This window comes from Panthera onca, chromosome X, assembly GCF_046562875.1.
Source record: "Panthera onca isolate mPanOnc1 chromosome X, mPanOnc1 haplotype 2, whole genome shotgun sequence".
Lineage (NCBI taxonomy): Eukaryota > Metazoa > Chordata > Mammalia > Carnivora > Felidae > Panthera > Panthera onca.
The window spans coordinates 22,017,432-22,039,324 of NC_138357.1; the positions used below are offsets into that span (position 1 = coordinate 22,017,432).

A 21,893-nucleotide genomic window follows, 5' to 3' on the forward strand; every position below is an offset into this window, starting at 1 on the left:
AACAGCCTCACCCTATAGGTCTGTCCTAATGCCCATGTACAGGGGGTATCGATTGGGTCTACCCTTACCTCTTAACTAATATTAGTGTTATGTGGCTTGACCACTAGCTGTGTAATTGGCTGGAGGCAAGTCACAACCTCCCAGAGCCTCAGTTTCTATGTCCATAAAATAGAGAAAATATATTCCACATCAGAGGGCTGGTGGGAGAATTAAATGAAGTAACATAGGCAAAACCCCTTTAAAAGGCATTATAAAGAGTGAGGCGTCCTTATCATATTATTTCAGTGCAAGCTCTTTAGGGAGGGCCATGCCCATGTGTTCTTTATTTCCCCCACAGGACTGTCCGCCATGCCCAGTACATGACAAAAGATCAGTACATCTGGGAAATGAATAGCTGCAGCCTCAGTTTCTCCAATTTGTGAAACAAGGGGGTTGAGCAAGATCCAAGAGTTCTTAACTCGTCTCCCTTGACCCTGGCATGTGCTTTCACATGTGACATTATCAAGGGCAAATCCAGATGTGGGGGCCATCGCTAGAGCATGAGGAATTGGCTATAGATGATGCACAGCTCTTAGAAGGCCAGCTATCATACTACCCCTTTCTCCCAACTAGCCCCGACCCACCAGTGGGTCCCCACACCTGTCCAAGAACTGTGGTGTTAGATGGCTTCTAATGGCAATTCCAACCAGAACATCCTAAACCAGGGCTTTTGATGCCACAAGCCCGGGCTGAGGCAAAAGAGGAAGGAAGAGAATGGTGCCTGATGAGGGAGGACCTCAAAAAACATGGGGAAGCCATATTATAGCATTTACTGCCACAGGAAAAGCAGCAGCCCCTTAACCCATTTACCCAGGGCAGGGAGGGCTCTGGAGTTTATTCAGTTGTAGTGGGGCAAGAAATTCACAGTAGCAGGAAAGAAACGGAGAATGGAAGTAGCAGTAGCAGGTGTGTGAGTGGAAGTGGCTCTTCCTATCTCCTCTGAAGGTCAAGATGGGAGATACCCAAGTCCAGAACAAAAGGGAAGGTCATCAGACTCAGACAAAAGTAAGGGGACCTGTCTAGTTTGGCCTCTGCCTGACTCTCTGATGTCAACCTGAAAGGTAGTAATAGGAGAGATCAGAGCTTTCCAGAGAAGAGAGACATTTGCCAGGCAATCCCTTCCTGAAGAGGTCACCATTGGATCTGGAGGAAGGTAACCAAACCATATGCCAAAGCCAAGAGCCTCAATTCAACACCCTTAGACACATGCATGGAGGGAGAATGACCTACTTTCCAAAAACTAAAGCTGCCCCCAAATCAAATAAGATGCATTGCTAAGTGGTGTTCTTCATACTCCCAGAGGTGTTTAAGTAAGGGTTATTGTCAACAGTGCTAGAGAAATCTCTGCTTTGAGTGGAAAATGGGACCAGATCACCTCGAAGGTCCTTCTGATTCCAAAGCCAGTAGGTTCCATAAGAAGCACCCAATCTTCTAGGAAACCAGCTCTCAGAGAAGACTGGGTGATACAAAAGCTCTTCTTCATCCTAACACAAGCAGCTGAGACCAACAGTCTGACACCTCTTTCTTGACCAATCCCTTATGGCTCCAGCAAGAAAAGGGGAAAATTATCACCACTCTCTCACATAGTTGAGGAAAATTAGCTCAATTGCTCTCTGAAGTATAGGGATGGTACCGTATATATCTCTCCTTAAACAGAGCCGGAAATGACTGCTGGCCTCCTTTGCATTACAGTAAACCCAGAATCTACTGCCCATCACAATGCAGGTATTCAGTGTTCACTAACAGGGAGACTGTAGATGTTTCCCAGCGGCTCAGGATAAATACCTTATCAGAGACAATCAGTTGTTGCTTCAAGGGCAGAAGTCAGAGAAAGACAGTGAGAGACAGACATGTTCTTATGGAACCCAGAGATATGCTTCTTGCTCATCTGGAAATCCACTACAGAAATGGGCCTACCCCCCCCCCCCACCCATAACCCCTGCAAAAAAAAAAAAAAAAAAAGAAAAAAGAAATAGGCCGGAACAGTACTTAGCAGAACATACTGATATTAGCCTTGGTGACAGTCCATGATTACATATTATAGCATGTGACGTAGCCAACGAGAGCCTGGTTTTCTCCTTGGGCTGCCTGCTTTTCCAACTCAGGTCCAACAAAAATGATGCCACCTCAGGTCACCTCAAAGCTTCACTCTGCCTCTTAATAACCTTTGTAGCTTTAATTGAGAAAGCAATGTTGTGCCCGCTTCTACTTGAAGTTCTTCTGTTAAGTTGAGGAAACTTTGTACTTCTTTTTAGTGAAGGGGCTGAAGGTATCCCAGGAAAGGCAGCCAATGAATGCCTCTTTCTTCTTGAACCCAGGATTCTAGGAGGGAGAACCCAGCCTCCCAAGACCCAGCTCCCTCAAGCCAATCGGGAACTCCCTGGTTCAACTTGTCCCATGCCAAGGATGCCACTGTGGCCTTGCCCACAGGTTCAGACTTTTACACGAAATTGGAGGGCTCGGGCCTTCATGCCCTCTGCTCACCTGCAGGTCAGTCCAAACTCATTCAATCTCAACTCCAAGCCAAAACCTGGGGACTGGAGTTGAGTGACCCCCTCTGGCAGCTGGAGCTCATAGCACCAGGTTTCTAGGGGTGCAGAGGCTTTTGGCTGGCGAAGAGAATGCAGATGTGGGAACACCCAGGATGCCCGAGGGTCCCCAGAAGCCAAAGTCACTGTGGTTTGGGGACGAGTGACAGCAGCTCACTGGGGCAGCAGCCCCCAGCCAGCCTTACCTGCTCTCCCTTTTCGCCGCTGCTCTTCTTCTTGCTCTGTCAGGTACTCCCCAGTCTGATATTTTCGGCTCTTCTGTCGTCTCCGCTTCTTCCTCTTCACCAGGCCTTCCTCCTCATCTTCCTCCTCCTCCTCATTGGTGTCCCACATTTGCCGGGCAGCCTCTGTCCTCCAGGGCATTTCTCGGGCTCGCCACAGGTGCCGGCGGCCCTGGCTCAGGAGAGTCTTGTCCTGGGCATGGTGGCTGCGATACTGGGTGTCCCGTTGGGTCTTTCTCACCTTTCGACGCTTAGCTGGGGTGGGGGTCACATCTTCTTCCTCCTCTGTGGGGAAGACCTCCTGGCTTCCCATGTCACTGTCTGCCATACCAGCAAAGGAGCTACAGATGCTTCCTGTGGACGGGATGTACAGAGGACGGTCAGGTACCTCTTCAAAGGACAAAGAGTATGGTGTCGAAGCAAGTGCCCTGGATTAGAAGCTTGAAGGTCTGGGTTCAAGTTCAGTCTCTGCCAGTTATTAGCTGTGTGCTCTGGGAAAGTTCTTTCACTTCTGTTTCCTTCTCTATAAAACGGGGACACTGTTCTTTGCCTTACTGGCCTCAAAGGACTGTTTTGAGGCTCAAATGAGATAATTCACCCATAAGCACTTTACAGAGTCCAACATACCACACAAATATCGAGTATCCAAAACACACGCCCTTCCTCATCCATGTTGCTGTGACTTTAATTCATTGCACAAACTCTTACTTCGTGCTTACAAGGCACCAAGCATTAGGTGAGGACCAGGAGGGGGCCACAGGTCCCTGCCCTTTGGGAAATTAGGGTTCAGTGGCGGGTAAGGGAGGGCAGATCGGCATGGCATCCCCGCCCCTGCCCGCTATGTGACCACCAATCTCTCTGACAGAGCCACCCTGGATAAGCAGAATCATCACAAAAGAAGAGTCTCAGGAAAAGCAAAGCAAGGAGTTCCTTTCCTGTGACACAGCCTGGGTTAGTCCCGCCCAGATACTCCTCAGCCAGGCTCTCTGCCTTTACATTGACCCCACCTCCTATTGAGTGGCCAAGAGTCCAGGGGTGGAGCTCTCTCCCTGCCCCCCCCTCCCCACTGCAGCTGTTCCTCACCACTGAGCAGGCTCATCACTGACCACCCCAGCATGAGGGTACCTTTCCTGCCCTCCCCCACCCCACCCTCTTGGTGAGAGGCCATTTTCATCCCCACTCCTCCCTTCAACTTTACTAACAAAAGTATAACCCTAAATTGGCCTGGTTTTAGCACAACAGCAGATCTGACGATCTTCTTCAGAAACAGCTGAGACACCATCATCTTTCTCCCAAAGACTTGCTATTAACTCGACAATCCCCAAACACAAGCGAGGTGAGCAGAAGAAAGAAATGGTTTGAGGCAAAGAAAGCAGCCCTTAACCAAAGCTTCAAGTCAGTCAGACTGCTCAAAGACAGCAAATATCCAGCAAACTTTCCATATACAGACCAGGCAGGGAACGAAGTGTTCTGGTTAATCTAATATTCTGGTTAATACAGAATCACCATAGAGATCACACAGAGATCACCAATTTCCAAAGAATCAAATACAGTACAATGTGTTTAACAGTAAAACGGGACTGGGCATAATGTAATCACTCTTTGATGATTCAGAAGACACTTCAGGATTTTGCGAGGCCTCCAGGCCGTCATTATGAGCCCCAATTATCACTGCGTTCTCCATGTGCTGAGTGCCAGTTAATAGAATGTCAGATAGATGAGTTTACACTGTGCCCTGCTTTCCCATTCTATCCACTTTGCATGGAAATACGGGTGAACCGGGGCAACCACTTCCAGGGCTACGAACCAACATGGAGGCTAGCAGACAACAGTGGTAGTTAGAAACAGCTATCTTCTTTTAGACGCTGAATACAAATTCAGGGACCAAATGTGATTCTACCGGCCCTGATAACTCAATGACCATTTCCAATTTTGTTGATGCCTGTCGCATAGGGCAATAAGCCCAAAGGTTCTATGTCCGTGCCTGAGACTGGCTCCAATAATCATGAGAGGCCCAAGCATGGAGTGGGTCAGTCTTCCTGAGCAACACATGCCTTTCCTCTTTCCATCATCGGCCGCCAACAGAGATGTCAAATCCCATTTGGAAAAGCTAAGCAAACGGTCCTAAAATCGTGGGCAAGGCTCCCCCTCCCCACCCTGGGCTTTCTTGTCCCTGCAAGGAGCAGGGCATCTTAGCACAGTGAACCAAATTCCCAACTCTCCACCTGGGCCAGTGGTGAAATCACTCCACCAGATTTCTACCTCTTTTTGCAGAGAAATGCCAATATGGGCCACGGCTTCAGACTCACTCACCAGACTGACTGCGCGTCCGTGTGCTCAGAACAACGGGGATGAAGTCACGGAAACTGCTCTTTGCTTTCTTCTCCAAGGAACCTGGAGTGATGTGTGGTTTCAGGGAAGAAGGCAGAAATATCACAATCAGAGTCAAAGTACTGAAAGCACCCCTGAGGGGCTCAGATGAAAAATCAAGGTGGGGGGGTCGTGTGTTTTTCCTGGTCACATTTGTTAGCTCCCCTTATGCTATCACCTATGTACATCTCTTAGAGAAGGAGCAGTTCCCAGTGGTTTCTGAAAACTGGGAGTTGGGTCATTTTTGCTGACACCAAAAAAGGCTGTGTACAGAATCGATTTGCCAGCATGCCAGAAAGTTGAAGGTCTGCCTGCCTGCATGACTACGGGGCTGCTGCACCTCCACGAAGTTATAGTGAGCTGGAGCAGGTGCCAGAGAAGGGCAACCTCAATGGATCTTAAAGGACTGAGCGAGGCAGGAAGATGGGAGCAGGGAACAGTGGACAAAGGAACACTCCTATAGAAGAACAGACTAGGAAGAGGCGGTCATGTCAGACAGGCAAGGCCATGGAAACATGCTACTGCCCGTGGCACTACTTGGGCAGCTCTCTCTCATGAGGGCACCAAGAAACTAGAAGTGGCAGAGCGTACAAGTCAAGTACCTGCTTCCATACTCCAAACATCCTGTGTGTCCCTAAGTAAAGGGTTTAAGATTTCCATAAACCCTTCTGGCTAGCTAGCTAGGTATTAATTTTAAAATTTGTATAATGGGAGTTTTCAAATATGCCAAAGGTAGAGAAAAAGGTGTAATGAACCTCCCTCCAGCTGTTTCGGTCTCAATCTTCATGAACCCCATTTCTTCTCTAAGCCTAGACCTGTTGCAGAGTAATGGGTTGGCTACTCTATTGTATGACTGACGTTTGTCTGAAAACCAACTTCTTTGGTCCTCAGAGTGTACCTTATTCTAGTCACCAGGGGGAATAGAACAAGCCCCTTTTCCCTTCGCCCTTGCCTCTGATTTCAGAGGCGTAAACTACATCACCCTTCCATAGCAAGGGAGTCTTTCCCTGGACTTTCCCGGGCAGTCCAGAGCCATCCGCCACCTCCCCCCCCACCACCACCGACCTGCCCCAGGGAGCCCTCTGCAGCTCAGCCCAGGGGGCCAGGACCTGTTGAGCCTACCTTCCTCATGGCCATCGGTTCGTTTTCCTGGAGACTGGGAATCCGGCTTTGTTGGCTTCCGGTGCTTGTGCTTTACCCTGACTCTATTGTGCTCTTTTCCTGAATCTGAAGCCCCCCTGGGGCTCTTCTTGGTGGGTTCCTGGGGGTCACTAGGCGGCTTCCGGCACTGTGGAAAGGCAGAGAGAGTCAGGTCTGAGGTCAGTTTCGCTTCTTAAGAAAGCTTTCCCAATGGGAAGTCCTGTGCCCCGTTGGACACATGGACATGAGCTGCCCAGGTGGGGGCCAGGGGAAGGGGCCGCCTGCTGCCTTCCACAGTGGGCTACAGAGGCTTTTCTGGACTGAATCCAGTGCCCTAGCTAATCCCCATAGATATCCACACCCCATCGTATTTACAGGTCTACAGAGCCTGCATTCATAAGCAGGATTAACACCTGAAGTCAGTTTGAAAGGTGCAAAAAAGTGAGGTCCATCCAAACGGCAATAGAGACGGGCAGAAAACAAAAATGCCTCTTCGGCAAGATGGGTGACTGACTACATTGGTCAAATAACTTCAATGCGAATGGTACTATTACCAACAACTGAAAACAATTTCTTAGTCCAGGCTGACTCAAGAAAAATGGTCTATTTCCATGTGTAAATTAATACCAGAAAATAGACTCAACGAAGACAAGAAGAAAGGCATGACACAGGAGCAATTCAAATCTCCCCATACTTATGGAAGACAATGAAGAGGCCGAGGCAGTATTAATAATGCCACTTTCAAAATCTCAAAATGTTCTCTTCTCTGTTATTTGATCCGATTTTCCTGACAACCCCAAACTGAGAAGCTAATATCATCCCCATTGAACAGACAAGGAAACTGAGGCTCCAAGACAAGACGTTACACGAATTTGTCCAGGGCAACACACAGACCCAGGTGTGACTGCCACTTAGCAGGCAAATCTACAAATTAGCTCATTTGTGCCTGCAGTGAGAAAGTGGTGGAACTGGGACTGGGGCCTAGGGCTCTTGGCTTCCACCTGGGCCTCTCCACAGCAGCTCTTGCTCTTCTCCCTCCCTGCTCACGTCCTCCACTGTTTCTGCTCAGCCCGCTCTCTCCGATAGGCACAATGGCCGTGCTTACACAGTGCAAGGACTCTCTCAGCCTAACAGCTACATATCCTCATAAGCTTTGAGGTCTCTCCATGCCACCAAACAAGAAATAGGGCAAGGTAGGGATTTCCAGTATTCTAGCATCCCGGGAGTGAGTAATAAGCAAAACGTTTTAACAACGAAAGCAGGCCCTAGGAAGAAAGGAAGGGTTGTTTTCCCCCAAGCCGACTCACATGCCACCTTCTAGAAGGTTATTACTGTATAGCTCCAGCTACGGGGATGGCAGATGTCTTATCAATAGAACATTTTCTGCGGTGTTGGGGGGTGTCTCAATTCTCCAGCATCAGGGAGTCACCTTCCCCATCAAATTCCAGGGACTCCTACTACCCAGCGAACTACTCCTGCTTCTTACTCAGCAGAGGGCTGAGCTAAAAAGTCAAGTCTCAGTTTCCCCCTTTTGCTTGCTGCTAGTTCCTACAAACCAATGTGTTAGGACAAAAAAAGAACTGGGGAGGAAATAGAAAGATGGGGAACTGTTGGCTTAAAATCTCACCTTTAGGAATGGCCAGAGAAAGATCACTTTAAGTCAGGGGGAATAAAGTTAAATGCATATAAATCTGAACATGTCCTATTTATTTCTGAATATCATTTTTAGCTGGCTCTTTCAAGTGCAGACCATTAACTTTTATTTCCTAAGACAGACAAAAACAAGTAAAACAGAACATCTAGAAAGGATTTCTGTCTGTAAGTTCTGCAAGGGCAGCACTGAGAGTAAAAACACACTGCATGCTCCAACTTAGGCAAAAAATTGGGTGGATGGGGAGACCGTGTAAGATGAATGTTCTGGTTAACAGAGTTTTGAAAGGTTTTCCAAAGAATTTTCCAAAGGATGAGAAAACAATAAAATACACCCAGCACCAGATGAAGCAGAACTCTTCCTTTGCTGATGATTCAGCCAACCCTTCAGAATTCCATGAGGCCCTAGGGCAGGTGGTATAGGAGACAGGACACTATTCTAATTCTTAGCCATACCCTGACAGGGGCTGTTTTGAATTAAGCCCTGATCTTACTTTGCTTATCAACAGTTTCTTTCTCAGGAAAATGGAAGACAAGAAAATAAAGATCTGAGTTATTTACTCTCCCCTCAAAGTGGAAATTTCATAAATCATTATAGGAAGCTGCTAAGGGCTGCTACAAGGCCCCGGATCTTGTAACTTTATTCTCTGTTCTGGGTATCTGTCAGTGGGCCCAATGAACTATTCATCTAATATAGTCAGGGGCAGTGCCAGCCTGTCATCAGGTCTCCTGTAAGACATAAGCTCCATGAGAGCAGGAGCCGTATCTATTTTGTTGGTAACACTAACAATAACAATAGCATCCACAAACACTTACCGAACACTTACTTACTATGTGCTAGGCACTGTTCTAAGCATTCAAATATATCACCTCATTTACTCTTTTTTTTTTAACAACAACATTATTGACAGGTAATTTATTCAGATATATCATACAATTCATTTGATTAAGTTTACAATTCAATGGTTTTTAGTAGTCACAGACTCATGTAACCATCACCTAGTTCCAGAACTTTTTCATTACCCCAAATGGAAACCCCATACCCATTTCCCCATCTCCTCCAACCTTAGACAACCACTATTCTACTTTCTGTCCCTATAAATTTGCCTATTCTGGATATTTCAGAACATCACCTCATTTAATCTTTACACAGCCCTATGAGGACATACTATTATTGTCTCATTGTGCAGATGAAGAAACTGAGGGCCAGAGAAATTAAGTCATTTGACTGAAACCACATAGTTAGGGAAAAGTAGGACCAAGACTTAAACTCAGGCACTGTGCCTGGTTCCAGAAACTATACTGCTCACCAAAAGGCTGCACCGCCCTCCTGAAGATGTAGCTCAGTGCCTGGGAGGGACTGGCATGTAGCAACAACTCAACAAACACTTGCCAATGGTTAGTGAAACAGTTATACATAAGGAGAGAAGATAGTGTGGCAGAGCTGAAGATGAACATGAACTTTGGAGCCAATGACTGGAGTTTGAGTTCTAGCTCTACTAATTAGTAGCTGTGTCACTTTAGGTAACTTACCCATTCAGTCTGTTTCCTTCATGTTCCTATCTGTAAATTGGGTATAGCATTCACTTCATAGGGTTATTGTAAGGACTAAGTTAGATGACATCTGTAGAAAGCATTTGGTATGTTGTGTATAGTACATATAATGACAAGAATTACTGTTCTTTTTTTAATAACATTTTAAAATATTTTAATGTTTATTTATTTTTGAGAGAGAGAGAGAGAGGAAGGGGCAGAGAGAGAAAGAGAGACACAGAACCTGAAGCAGACTCCAGGTTCTTGAGCTGTCAGCACAGAGCCAGACGTGGGGCTGGAACTCACAAGCTGTGAGATCATGACCTGAGCTGAAGTCAAGACATTTAACCAACTAAGCCACCCAGGTACCCCTAATGTTCTTTTTTAAAATTTTATTTATTTACTTTGAGAGAGAGAGCGAGACAGCGAGCACACACACATGAGCAGGGGAGGGGCACAGAGAAAGGGAGAGGAAGAATCCCAAGCGGGATCTGCACTCTCAGTGTGGAGTCTGACATAGGTCTCGATCTCACCAACTGTGAGATCATGACCTGAGCCAAAATCAAGAGTCGGACACTTAACCGACTAAGCTACCCAGGTGTCCCTAAATTATTCTTCTTATTACTATCAAGGGCAAATCACAGCTACCTGAGTAAATGCTATACATATGCTCTACTATGTCATGACCTGTGTTCCTACTTGGCATGTTTGCCACACAGAAGTGGTTGTGAAGTCACTGAGAAAACCCACCTAAGCTCTATCCCTGGGGTTCTTAATTTGGAGCCTATGGGCTGGCTTTGTGGAGGGGATGGGTCCAAGAACTTGAAATTACTGGCAAAATTCCGAGGTCATTTTCTGTGAACAGGGTCTTAGCAGCTTCTCAAAATGCTTTATGGTCCAAAAAAGACTAAGAGCTTCTGCCACAAACCCAAATTAATGGCACTCTGGCTAGAAATCTGTTCATTAGTGTATATCAACATTCAGTTTGAAGGCTTCTTAACATAACTTGAAATCACTCCATATTTTTTAAAAAGTTTATTTATTTATTTAAATAATCTGTACATCCAACGTGGAGCTCGAACTCCTGATCCTGAAATCGAGAGTCACATGGTCTTCTGACTGAGCCAGCCAGGCACCCTTAAATTGCTCCATATTTTTGAGAAGCCTTATCTTCAAGTGCTTCAAGAATTTCCCTGGATCACCAGCAGCCTTTGGATCCCCTCTGGAGTACCACTGGATTGAAATGGAATCCTCTTTACCCATCTTTTTGCCTAGAACCCTGCCACCATGAAGAACCCAGAAGCAGACACCCACCTGCCTTCCAAACCACATTCCCGATGGGTTGAAACCTGAAGCTGCCCCTCCCACCAAGCACTGGGCAGGTAGGAAACTGTCAGATGAGCCCAGAAGCTGAATTGGAATTGGCTCCGGCGCCACAAAACTCCCAGCCTAATCCTAAGCAGGCACCCCCAGCGGTGCAGAGAACAACTCTGTCCAAGGCCCCTTCCCTCCCCTTGAGAATCCCTAGTTCTCAAGGCCAGCAGTCATCTCAGAAAAGGAAAAGGAAGAATGGTTATGTGTGGAAGAGCCTGTTATCAATTGATTTCCGTCATCAATCCCTTCTCCTGCTCTCCAACCTCATGTGGGACAATGGCTTCCCTGGCCTCGGGGACCAAATCATTTCCCACATCCTATAAAATACAAGCCAGCCCCTCCTGACACTAAAACACCATATATGGAAAATGTGACTTAGAAAGGGGACAGCAGGTCATTATTCACTTTACACAAGCCTTCCAAGCCTTCACACAAGCCTTCAGTTCACAGAGCTTCTCAAGAACACTGCCATGGGAGACTGACATCTGCAGGACAAAGCAGACCTCTGGTGTCCCGGCCCTGCCCTCGACCTCAGCCCAGAACTCACCTTGGGTCCATGGGAACTCCGGACTATGACCTTGGTTTGTGGCTGCTGCTCCTCAGCATCCTTCTCTTTGCCAAACTTCATCTTCTTGGGCGGCAGAGATTCGGTCGCCCCATCGGTCACCACGGAGTCTGGCTGCCACTTGTTCTTGCAGGCAAAGACACCCACGCTTTCCTCCTTCACTCGAGCCTGCCCAGCCTTATTCCGAACTTCAGCTTGGCCCCTCTGGGGAGCTGCTGGGAGGCCATCGGTGCGGAAGCAGGTGGCTAAATTGAAGACGACGTCACCATCCACCTTCTCCATTTTCACCCGCCCCAGGTCCACCTGACTTCCAAGCTGTGAAAGCTCTGTGCCGGAGCCCCTCTTGCTGCTCGGGACCACATCCATGATAAGCTCCTTGGGGCGGCTGTCATGAGGTAGCAAAGGCAGCTCGGGCATCTTGTGCAGGTTCTGGGGGGTGGCCAGGACCAGCTCGTGGGACATGTAGGTGGCCAGCACTTGGTTTTTAGGCTTCGTATCTCCTGCCAGCTTCAGGCCACAAGCCCCCTGGGAACCTTCCATCTTAGGAGTGCCGTCAGGACAGAGGTGGCTCTCGGATTCCTCAGGCCCCTGATTCACTTTTATGTCCCCACTGCTAGGCTGGACAGACAGTGCCAAGGTCCCTGTCTGAGGGCTGAGAGTCAGGAGGACAGGGTTGACTTGTTCTTCATAAGGCTTGGCAGCAATCCGGCAAGTTTTGTTCTTTGTGCCAGTGTCCTGCTCTGGAGCAAAGGGGCCTCCAGGCCGTGGCTGCCCCTCTGGAAGTCCATGCACAGCTTCACTGGGGCTGAGAGGTGACACACCAGAAAACTCAGAAACAACGCTGGTGGGCCTGATGGGCACCCCCTGACTGGGCGTCAGCTGCCCGGCACTGGAAATGCCAATGGAAAGCAGAGACGTTTGGTGGTATGGTGACCAGCCAACAGGCAGGACCTGGGTGCTGGTGGGTTTCCCATTAACTGAACACCGTGGGTAAATATTTGCTGGCCCCGTGGACTTCCACAGAGAGAGCTCCTTGGTTTGGCACCCCGGCAGCCCGGGGGCAATGCGGGCTGGGGTGTAACGTTTGACTGTGCTTGACTGTCCCTCAGTCCCAGCCTGGCTGCCCTTCTTGCCACAGGGGGCACCAGTGCTCTTGGGTTCTCCTTGATCAATGATGGAGATGGGTTCCTGCTTGGGGAGATGGCGGGGGTCTCGGTTGAGGCCCAAGTTAGGGTCTTTGTTCAGCAGCAGGGATGCAGGCACTGGGTTGGCCACTCCCACATAGGTGCCAGGAATGGTGCTGATCAGCGCAGTCGAGTTCTTCACCCAGGTGCTTGGGTCCCCGTTCCTCACGATGTCGGGAAAGATGACAAAGGGCGAGGAAGTAGAGCCCAGGCAGGAGGTGACATTGCTACCGGCAGCCTGGGTTGTGCGCTGAGACCTAGACAAGACTGTGGAGAGGAGGGCCTTGCTGCTGGTGTGCACAGGGGTCAATACGGGCATGGGAGGTGTCTTGCGTTGGTTGGGCAATGGAAGCTTCTGGCGGTTGGACTTGGAGGAGAGGTCGAGGGGCATCTCACTGCACTCAGGTGGAGATGCCATCTCTCGCTCCAGCTGTGGAGGTGACTTGAGGGGAGAGAAGGTGACGGAAGTCCCTTCTGTTTGCTGCTCGGCACCACCTGTCATCTTGGCAGGGTGTGGCGGGGCTGAGCTCACGCTGGGGGCTGGCAGCAAAGGCTGTGGGGTTGGAAGCACCTTGGCAGAAGCAGTAGAGAGGGAAGTATCTGCCAAAGGCCCGGGGACCCCATCGGGTGCAGGCTGGGTGCTGGTGCTGCTGGATGGGGAAGCACAGGGAAGCCTGTTCACCTCCAGAGAGACCAGCTTGGAATCTGAAGTCAGAGGCCGGGCAACAGAAAATGCATATGGGTAAGACCGTAGCTCTGGGGAGGCCAGCACACCGGGGAGACACCTGTCCTGAAGGTATGAAGGCAGGACAGGGAGCGTGAGAGTAGAGGAGACTCCCAGAGTGGTTGGCAGTGTGGCCATACTGAGCGGCTGCCCACAGCTCGGAGGTGGGATATATACCAGCGGCTGGCTCGGGGTCAGTACTGTCCCTGGCTGAAAGGACAGGGGTACTTTTTGCATAGCTGGTGCCTGAGCTGCAGGAAAACATACTCGGCTCAAACTAAAGGAGGCTGGGATTGGTGCAGAGGTGGGAATGGCAGCCGGTGTGGCGGCCGGCATGGGCGTGGGGGCTGGAGTGAATATTGGGGCTGGGGTGGGCGCAGGCACTGGCGTGGGAGCAAAGGCAGGGATGAGGGTGGGGGTGGAAGGTGGGCCAGAAGATGGGGTTGGGGTGGGCATTGGCACCGACGGAGGGGCGGGAGCTGCCGGAGGTGTGGACGCCGGCATGGGGGCCAGAACTGGAGTGGGGACAGGCGTGAGGACCAGAGTTGGAGCTGATGGGGGCACAGGGGCCTGGATCAGAGCCAAGGGAGGAGCCGAAACTGGGACCGAGAGGGGGGCAGGGGCTGGAGCCGACAGGGGGACCGGACCTGAGGGGGGAGCAGAAGCTGGCACAGGCACCAAGACAGAGGCTGAAACCGAAAGGGGGTTCGAATCAGAGATGAGTGTGGGCACCGACGGTGGCGCTGGAGCCAGAGCTGGGACTGGTGCTAAGGGAGGGGACGGGGCTGGAACTGAGGTGGCGACCTGGACGGGAACAAGCCCAGAGTGGGGTACTGGGGTGGGGACGGAGAGGGGAACCTGGAATGGATCTGGAACAGACGGGGGGACGGAAGCTGAACTGGGAGCGGGGGGGCAGATGGGGGCTGGCAGCGGACTAAAGTTAGTGGGGACCAGAGGCAGGGTTCCCTCCACAGGGACTCCAGTCCCCAGAGTTGCCAGAATGAAAGTATTCTTCTCCCCAACACCATGCCGAGAGTCCAAAGCCTTCACCCCAGCTGCTGAGCAGTCTGTTTGTTTGCTCATTTGGGTGCCGAGGGGAGCCCAGGAGCAGTCAGCCCTGCTGTTGGCAGCGTCGGCACTGTCGGGAGTGGTAAGCTTGAGCCCGTCTCCGGGGCTGCTCAGTGGCACCAATAGGCCCTCAGCCTCCGCCACGCTCCCAGCATAGTCCATTTTTGGCTGGGGGTCGTCAGGCTTGTCTTCTGACTTGTGCCCAAGTTTTTCTGCTGCATTGCCATCTGGGTCTGCCCCCCGGGCATTGCTGCCACTTCCAACTGCTGTGAGCTCCACCTGCAACGACAGAGCAGCGTGCCCGTCTTAGCTAGCTCTCTGCGGATGGCGCAAGTGTCCCGAGGCCCGGGAGAAGCGACTGCTGGTCCTCTTTGCAACTCGACCAACCGGGTCTCGGCAGAGGCAAAGAGCAGCTGGCCAATTTCTGTCTCACATACGGCAAGTCCTGGGAAATACCCTGTTCCTTCCTGCCCCCCTTCTTGGGATGGCAGACTGGGCACGTTGCCCGGGGCAGTTTGGCTCCGCCCTTTGGCGGGCGACATGTGGCTTCACATGGCCCCTTACCTTGGAAAAACTGCTGCTGACACAAAACTCCTGAGATCCAAACCGCTGGCAGTCACCTGACGTGGACTCCTCATCAGAAAGAGGTGCTCTTCTAGCATGGGAGACACAACCAGAGAAGAGCCATGAGGCCTAGCCTTTGGGCCAACACCACCTTCGGCAGAACACCTCCTGCCTGCCTGGGTTCCCATAAAACCTTCCTGTCCCACTTCCCTTGGTGGCTGGGAGGACATTACAAGCAACTGGAGGGGTTGAAGTCACAAGCTGGAGCCTGCATGCCCAGCTTTGCAAATTCTTGTAAAGGAGCCCAATCTGACTAGACTCCCCTCTTTGGGCTGTGTATCCTTTTTTTCTGGGGCTCTCACCAGGAGTGTGGAGGACAGCCCAGCACCTTTGCTTTGTCCCCAGAGCTTACCCATCAAGGTGATCGTCCGGCACGTACTGGGCATTGCCAAAAGGGGAGAGATGAATCACAGAAGATCTCAAAAGGCATGCAAACCAGTTTTCTCTTAAGTACACTCTTATTTTAAGTCTATAAGGGAAGTTGGCTGCTGGTATCATAAGGGTAATCCTTTTCTAAAACAAATAACCACCTCCATTGTGTGTCATGTTCTAAATTTGAATCATCACCTATTCACCCGATGGGGTTGCCTAGAGCAGATACACATTTATTAGGGCGCGTAATGATACTGATTCGAGGCCACCAGGTCACTGGGTGCTGAGGGGCATTTCAAGGGCATGACTTCTTTCCCTCCGGGGCACCTCTTCCCCTTTTCTAAAGCACCACCAAACTCCAGCCAGCGCCTGCCCTCCTACATTTCTATCCTTGCCTGCACGCCATGCCTGCCAACTCCCCACTCCTCCTTCATCCACTCTCATCCCAAAGGGTGGCCTGCAAGGCCACAGACTCCAAATTCAAGTTGGTATATTGCAAAGGAAAGGGCTGAACACCAGAGAGCTCAGTCCCAAAGGAGAAAAACCTAACTGAACTCCAATCTACTCAAAAAGTCTTCTCTAGATTTTGAGTAAGAATCTTGGAAAATAGGGGCACGTGGGTGGCTCAGTCAGTTAAGCATCTGACTCTTGGTTTCAGCTCGGATCATGATGTCATGGTTCATGAGATCGAGCCCCACAGTGGGCTCTGAGCTGACAGCAAGAAGCCTGATTGGGCTTCTCTTTCTCTCTTAAAATAAACTTAAGACTACAAGGTGAAGTTCAAGACAGGACAAATACCCACTAGAAATTTAGTTTTTTGAGAAGAGTCACTCTCTGCCCTAGGGAAGACACTAATGGGGCAAGAGCCCAGGTGAGTGGCTGAGTGGAAGGTCTGGGTGCAAGAATAAAGCTCCAACTGAAGCGCTATGGCACAGCTCCAATGGGGAAATGCACAGGAACGCTCTGTGTGCCTCTGGGGAGGTGGGCCACCTTGCGTCTTTGCCCTCAGCTCTCCAACAGCCCAGGAAGAAGCCAGCATCTGCCTCACCAGCCACCCTAGCCTAGGACAGTCAGGGAGCCTGTAGCCAACCCCCACAAAAATGGGGAGGGTCCTGCTAACTCCCTCCCTCTCACTGGAACAGGGCACTGGTGATGGACTCCAAAACTGTACCTGGGACAAGAGAAGCTAAAAAGGCAAGGGAGATCACCACAAGCCTCTTCCCCTTGTTTCAGGGCTCCAGAAGGGGCTAACCAGGGGGAAATGTCTGTCTGGTCCCATTAAAACGCAACTAGGCTGGCAGAAGTGGGAGGGTTCCACTGCTGGCAATGACTGCTGGTGACAAACAGAAATGAGTGTAAGGACAGGCAAGGGCTGGAGATGCAGTCAGGGGTCTCGAGGAAGGGGAGGAAGGGGGCCCTGGGGGAAAGGGAAAACATACTTTGACAACAGCTCCTGGGAGACCAGAAAAGCAAGGCCTATACTCCCAGCCTTGGGCCAGGGAGAAGCATAATTCCAACTGGACTGGCCAGTGATGGTTTTGGAAGGAGGACGGTGGCAAAGGGAAACAAGTAGCATTGCCCTCTCCCTTGCGAACCCCACCTGAGGGGCTGGGGACCCCACCTGCAGGGGCTCCCAACCAAACAAAGGGGATCTAGCTGCATATCAACCCCCTGCCCTTGCTGGACTCCCACCCCCGAATAAAATCACCTTGAATGCAGGAACCCCACCCTCAAAGATAGCCACCAGACACCAGCAGAGCCAGCCTGCAAGCCCAGAGACTCTGGGGGTGGCAGGGGCAGTGGAAGCAGCAGTCCTGGCCACTCTAGCCATACCCATGCCTGAGTGCCAGTCCCTGAGGCTCTGGGAAAATGTTGTGTAGCCACGTTTCAAATCCTCAGAGGAGAGGGGTGTGCAAAGCTAAGCAAACATTAAATCGCTCCATGGAGAGAAGAGTCTGGGACAGGAATAGCTTGCAGGGGAGGGGTGCACAAAGAGAAGTGGGTCAACCAGGCAAGGTTAGGAGAGTACAGGCAGCAGGGAGGAGGGGGCAGGGGTCAAAGCAGGCTTCAATCAGGACTGAAAATCAATCCCACCATTTCTTCCCAACAGAGATGTCCCTGGGCGATTGTGCTTAAGGCTCTGTTGAACTTAAACCAGAAATGGCCATAACCTTTCAGGGCTGTTTTCCTAATTATTAAGGGCTAGCACCACTGTCCAACCAGATCTTTTTCAGTTCCCACTGGGCCCTGACCACACCACACACATCAGGCCCCTTAGATTCCATCCCCTGCAGACTTTCCCTGCCTGAGTCCCAGCACACCCCAAGACCACCTGCATTCCAGCCAGGGTCTTCCTGAAACACACCATGTGGGAAATATCAACTCTCACCTCAAACTCCTACTCATCCCTCAAGCCCCTGCCCAGATATCACTGCCTCTGGGAAGCCCTCCCTTATTCCCCCAGGAAGTCTGCCATTCTTGCATCTAGACTCCCACAGGACCTGTACATGCCTCTCTATAGTACTCACCATCAGTGTCCCATGACTGTTGGTTTGCTCTTGCTGGATTTAATAAATGTTTGTTGAATAAAGGAATGAATGGATACAAGACAGAAAGCAAGCAAGAAAACAGAGTCAGCCAGAGGTTTGACTAGAGTCAGCCTTCTGGGGCTCCCAGAAGGGCCCTGCCCCTGTTCTCACAGTCCTCAACTGCATCTGATGAAACTGGTCAGGTTTCTCAAACAATTTTAAGAGTTAACCCCCATGTGCAGCTTTACACCCAAAATTTCTAAGTTCTACCATTTGTAAAGGGCTGAGGAAGATGATTTTTAAATAAGGTGGGATACCATTTTGGAAATCAGCTGTAGCATGGCCTAGACTGTAGAGGAAGGTGACAGTAAAGGGTAGATGCGATCAGAAGTGACAATGCTTAAAAGGTCATCTTAACCACTAGGCATATTTGGTAATGTAACATCCCAAGAAAGGTCCATAAAGAGGGAAAGTCAGGTTTGGGACTCACTTCCTGTTCCTTTCTCAGCAGGGATTTAGCATGGACAGTGAAGCAAGGTAACTTGTCCACTTATTTTTTTTTTTTAACGTTTATTTATTTTTGAGACCGAGAGAGACAGAGCATGAACAGGGGAGGGGCAGAGAGAGAGGGAGACACAGAATCCGAAACAGGCCTCAGGCTCCGAGCTGTCAGCACAGAGCCCAATGCGGGGCTCGAACTCACGGACAGTGAGATCATGACCCGAGCCGAAGTCAGACGCTCAACCGACCAAGCCACCCAGGCGCCCCTGTCCACTTATTTTTTAAAGGCTCTAGTCCAAATCTCTGCCTCCAAGGCTCAACTACTTAAAACGAGTTGCCAGTGAATGCTTATACAAATCGATACCACCACCCTCCTTCCCCCAGTTCATCTCTTAGTAATTATCTAAGGACATACTTCACACCCAAAGGAAAATATCTTTCTAATGCAGATCTGAGAGGGATTTTGTCTTATTTTCCTTAGTCCTGACTTATATTCTAAAATTAAATTCCTTTTAAGTCCATCTCTAACTTGTTCCTCAGCATAGAGAACATTAAACTATTAGGCACTAATGGCTTTAAAAAAAATAAAAAGGTCTATTCTCCTAACCTGAACCTAAGACAAGTATATAGTTCTGTTAAGAGCAGAAGAAAAAAGAAGATACACACAAAGACGTCCATTCCTTTACCCTTCCAAATTACCAACATTCCCCCACATGCACACACACCCATTGCACACACTCCCAAGATTTACCCAAGGAGACACCAGATTTGAATCCTAGGAAAAGCCATATTGTTCTTCATTCTAGGGGATTGGTCTGATGTATTTGGATTTATTTATTTTTTTTTAATTTTTTTTTAATGTTTATTTATTTTTGAGACAGAGAGAGACAGAGCATGAACGAGGGAGGGTCAGAGAGAGAGGGAGACACAGAATCCGAAGCAGGCTCCAGGCTCCGAGCTGTCAGCACAGAGCCCGACGCGGGGCTCGAACTCACAGACTGTGAGATCATGACCTGAGCCGAAGTCGGTGGCTTAACCGACTGAGCCACCCAGGCACCCCTGATGTATTTGGATTTAAACAGTTGATGGATTGAAACAACAGCTAAACACCAGCAAGCCTGGCTTTTCTAAAAATGAGAGAGGCACTGCAACTATCACACGTCTCTGTCTTTGGCCCAGGGTCACGAAAGTCAAATATAAAATCTGAAGGCCATTTTGAGTGTCCTTCCTATGGAGAGTGATCAGTAAAGGGCATAGTTTGGTCAACCAAACATTTTGGTGAACAGAAAATTTAAGACAAACACGTATCACCAATTCTCAATTTCGTATGACAACTACATTAAGCTGTTTGATCTTCCTGAGATACTTCATAAGGATCTCACTGCGAATCATCATTAGCCTCATGAGGCAGGAAAGCGCTGATCACCAGAATACCCACTAACAGTTTCCAGTATACAGCTGAATAATAAAACTGTCTTTCTTCCAGGCTTAGATCAAGGACCAAAAATATCTTATGCGTATCCTTGAGCACCGAACATGGATGCAGCAAATAAAAATTGCAATCGTCTGAGCTTCCCCTCACTCCACAATCTGACAGTTCTTAATGAGTAGACAAATGTTAGTTGGACAAAGGTCATCTGCTGGCCTCCTCACCTTCATCTGAACAGGAACGTCATGGCAAGGCAGCCACTGACACAGTCCCAGCCCCATCCCATCTCAGGAAAATTAGCAACCAAAGCCTCTTCCCCAGGGTCCCTCCCAGGGCGTGATGCAGCTGTCCCTCTGGTGAGTAGGTACCGCTCACTGGAAGCCAGCAACAGCTACCTTCCCAGCCTCCTCACCTCTCCTCGTTGATGCCACACATGCGAATCCGGTCAGAACTGGTCCAGTTGTGCACGCCGCTGTAGAGTGGTGCTGTCGAGATCATGACAGCCACTCACCACCAGATAGGACCTGCTGTGGCCGCTCCCCCTGGGAAAAAAGAACTCCGAAAAATCAAAACTCATAACAGGGACAGCTGCTTTAACCACCTTTAACAAGGAAACATTTAAATAAAGGCAATTATGGTACCAAAACATTAAAGCAGTCTTTCCCACAAGGCAGCCTGCTAAGGAAAATTAAGGTCCAAATGGGGATGAGGGTGCACCAGCTTTCCAGGAATCCATAGGTTTCAGGATGGAGACGAGGATGCTGTTAATCACCTAGAGTGATTTTTAAATTATCTTAAAGACAGATATGCCTGAGTGTTCAAGGAAATTCAATCTATTCCAGACAAACGAGATGACAGTGTATTTTTTCACACACATTTAGCCCAACCAACTGCAATTAGACGGTTGTTCCCATATATGAACAATGCGTTGAAAGACTACTGGGGATCTTTTTCTCAAACCTCTCTAAATCCATGGGTACTGAAGTATTTGAGTGATGTACCAATTTAAGTTCTCCAGAGGAAGCACACGCTTTCTTTATAAGCCCTTCAAAAATACTCTATTCTGATTTCGACTTGGGAGTTATACAGATATAACACATATATCTAAGCTGGTTTAAAGTTCCCTAAAAATCAGATGCAATACCCCTTGTACTCTGGCCACAAACAAGCAAACAAACAAAAAACAACGGTCCGTGAAAAAACCACACATTTCTGTCCTTGTCCCTTTCTATAGGTCTTGTCATCCCCATGACCTACCACCCCCTTCAGCAGCTAACATCCAGCTGTCGCTGTTGACAACCACTGCACAGCCAATTCACCCTTCTAGAGAAAATGAGGCATCAAGAAAAAGAGGTTTATGTTTACCCAATGAGCTTGTCTTAAGACCCTTAAACTCTTGAATTAACTTATTAGCTAAAGTCTTCTTCATCAAAGCTCAACTGAACAGAACCCTCCAGTGATCAGAATTTTCTGTTCTCCACTTTGCCAAGAAGTAAACTACTAAAATACAGCCACATCAGGGGTTTGTTTCATTAATTCTTTATATAATTTTTAGAGACTGTCCACATTCAACACAATAGCACTTATCCATTCAACAAATATTTACTGAGCTCCTACTGTATGCCAGCACTGTCCTCGGTACTGGGGATTCAACAATTACCTAACAACACCGAAATCACTGCCTTCATGAAACGTGTATTCTAGTGGGATGAGATGGACAATACACATGTGAAATGATTCCTGTTATAGTATAAGGTGGTATATAACACAAGCTAAGGGCCATGGTGACAGAGGTGGGGCGGGGGGGGGGGGGAGCAGAATGGGCTACAGTCTGTAAGTGGGTAATCAGCATATGTCTTCTGAGGAGACATTTAAACATCCTGAAGGAAGCAAAGGGGTGAGCCATGTGGATATCTGGGGGAAGAGCATTCCAGGCAGAGGGAACAATCTATGCAAAGGTCCTAGGGCAGGAGGTTACATGATAAGATCAAGAAAGAGCCAGGAGGCCAGGTGGCTGGTACA

The 21,893-nt window shown here is 49.3% G+C and overlaps 1 protein-coding gene across 8 annotated transcripts in view; it reads right to left on the reverse strand.

The window, feature by feature from the left end:
- The window catches only part of BCORL1 (BCL6 corepressor like 1), a 63,893-nt gene that overhangs the window by 24,296 nt on the left and 17,704 nt on the right, over window positions 1–21,893 (reverse strand). For 7 of the 8 annotated variants that reach the window (XM_081792699.1, XM_081792700.1, XM_081792698.1 and 4 more), the window contains 6 exons: window positions 20,284–20,413; window positions 14,982–15,072; window positions 11,424–14,696; window positions 6,302–6,467; window positions 5,123–5,203; window positions 2,774–3,163 (listed from right to left, as the gene is read on the reverse strand). In XM_081792699.1, the coding sequence (XP_081648825.1) occupies window positions 2,774–3,163; window positions 5,123–5,203; window positions 6,302–6,467; window positions 11,424–14,696; window positions 14,982–15,072; window positions 20,284–20,369 (4,087 nt within the window). In that variant the 5' untranslated portion in view covers window positions 20,370–20,413. The remainder of the gene's footprint in view (window positions 1–2,773; window positions 3,164–5,122; window positions 5,204–6,301; window positions 6,468–11,423; window positions 14,697–14,981; window positions 15,073–20,283; window positions 20,414–21,893) is intronic. The other variant, XM_081792704.1, reaches the window with a different exon arrangement.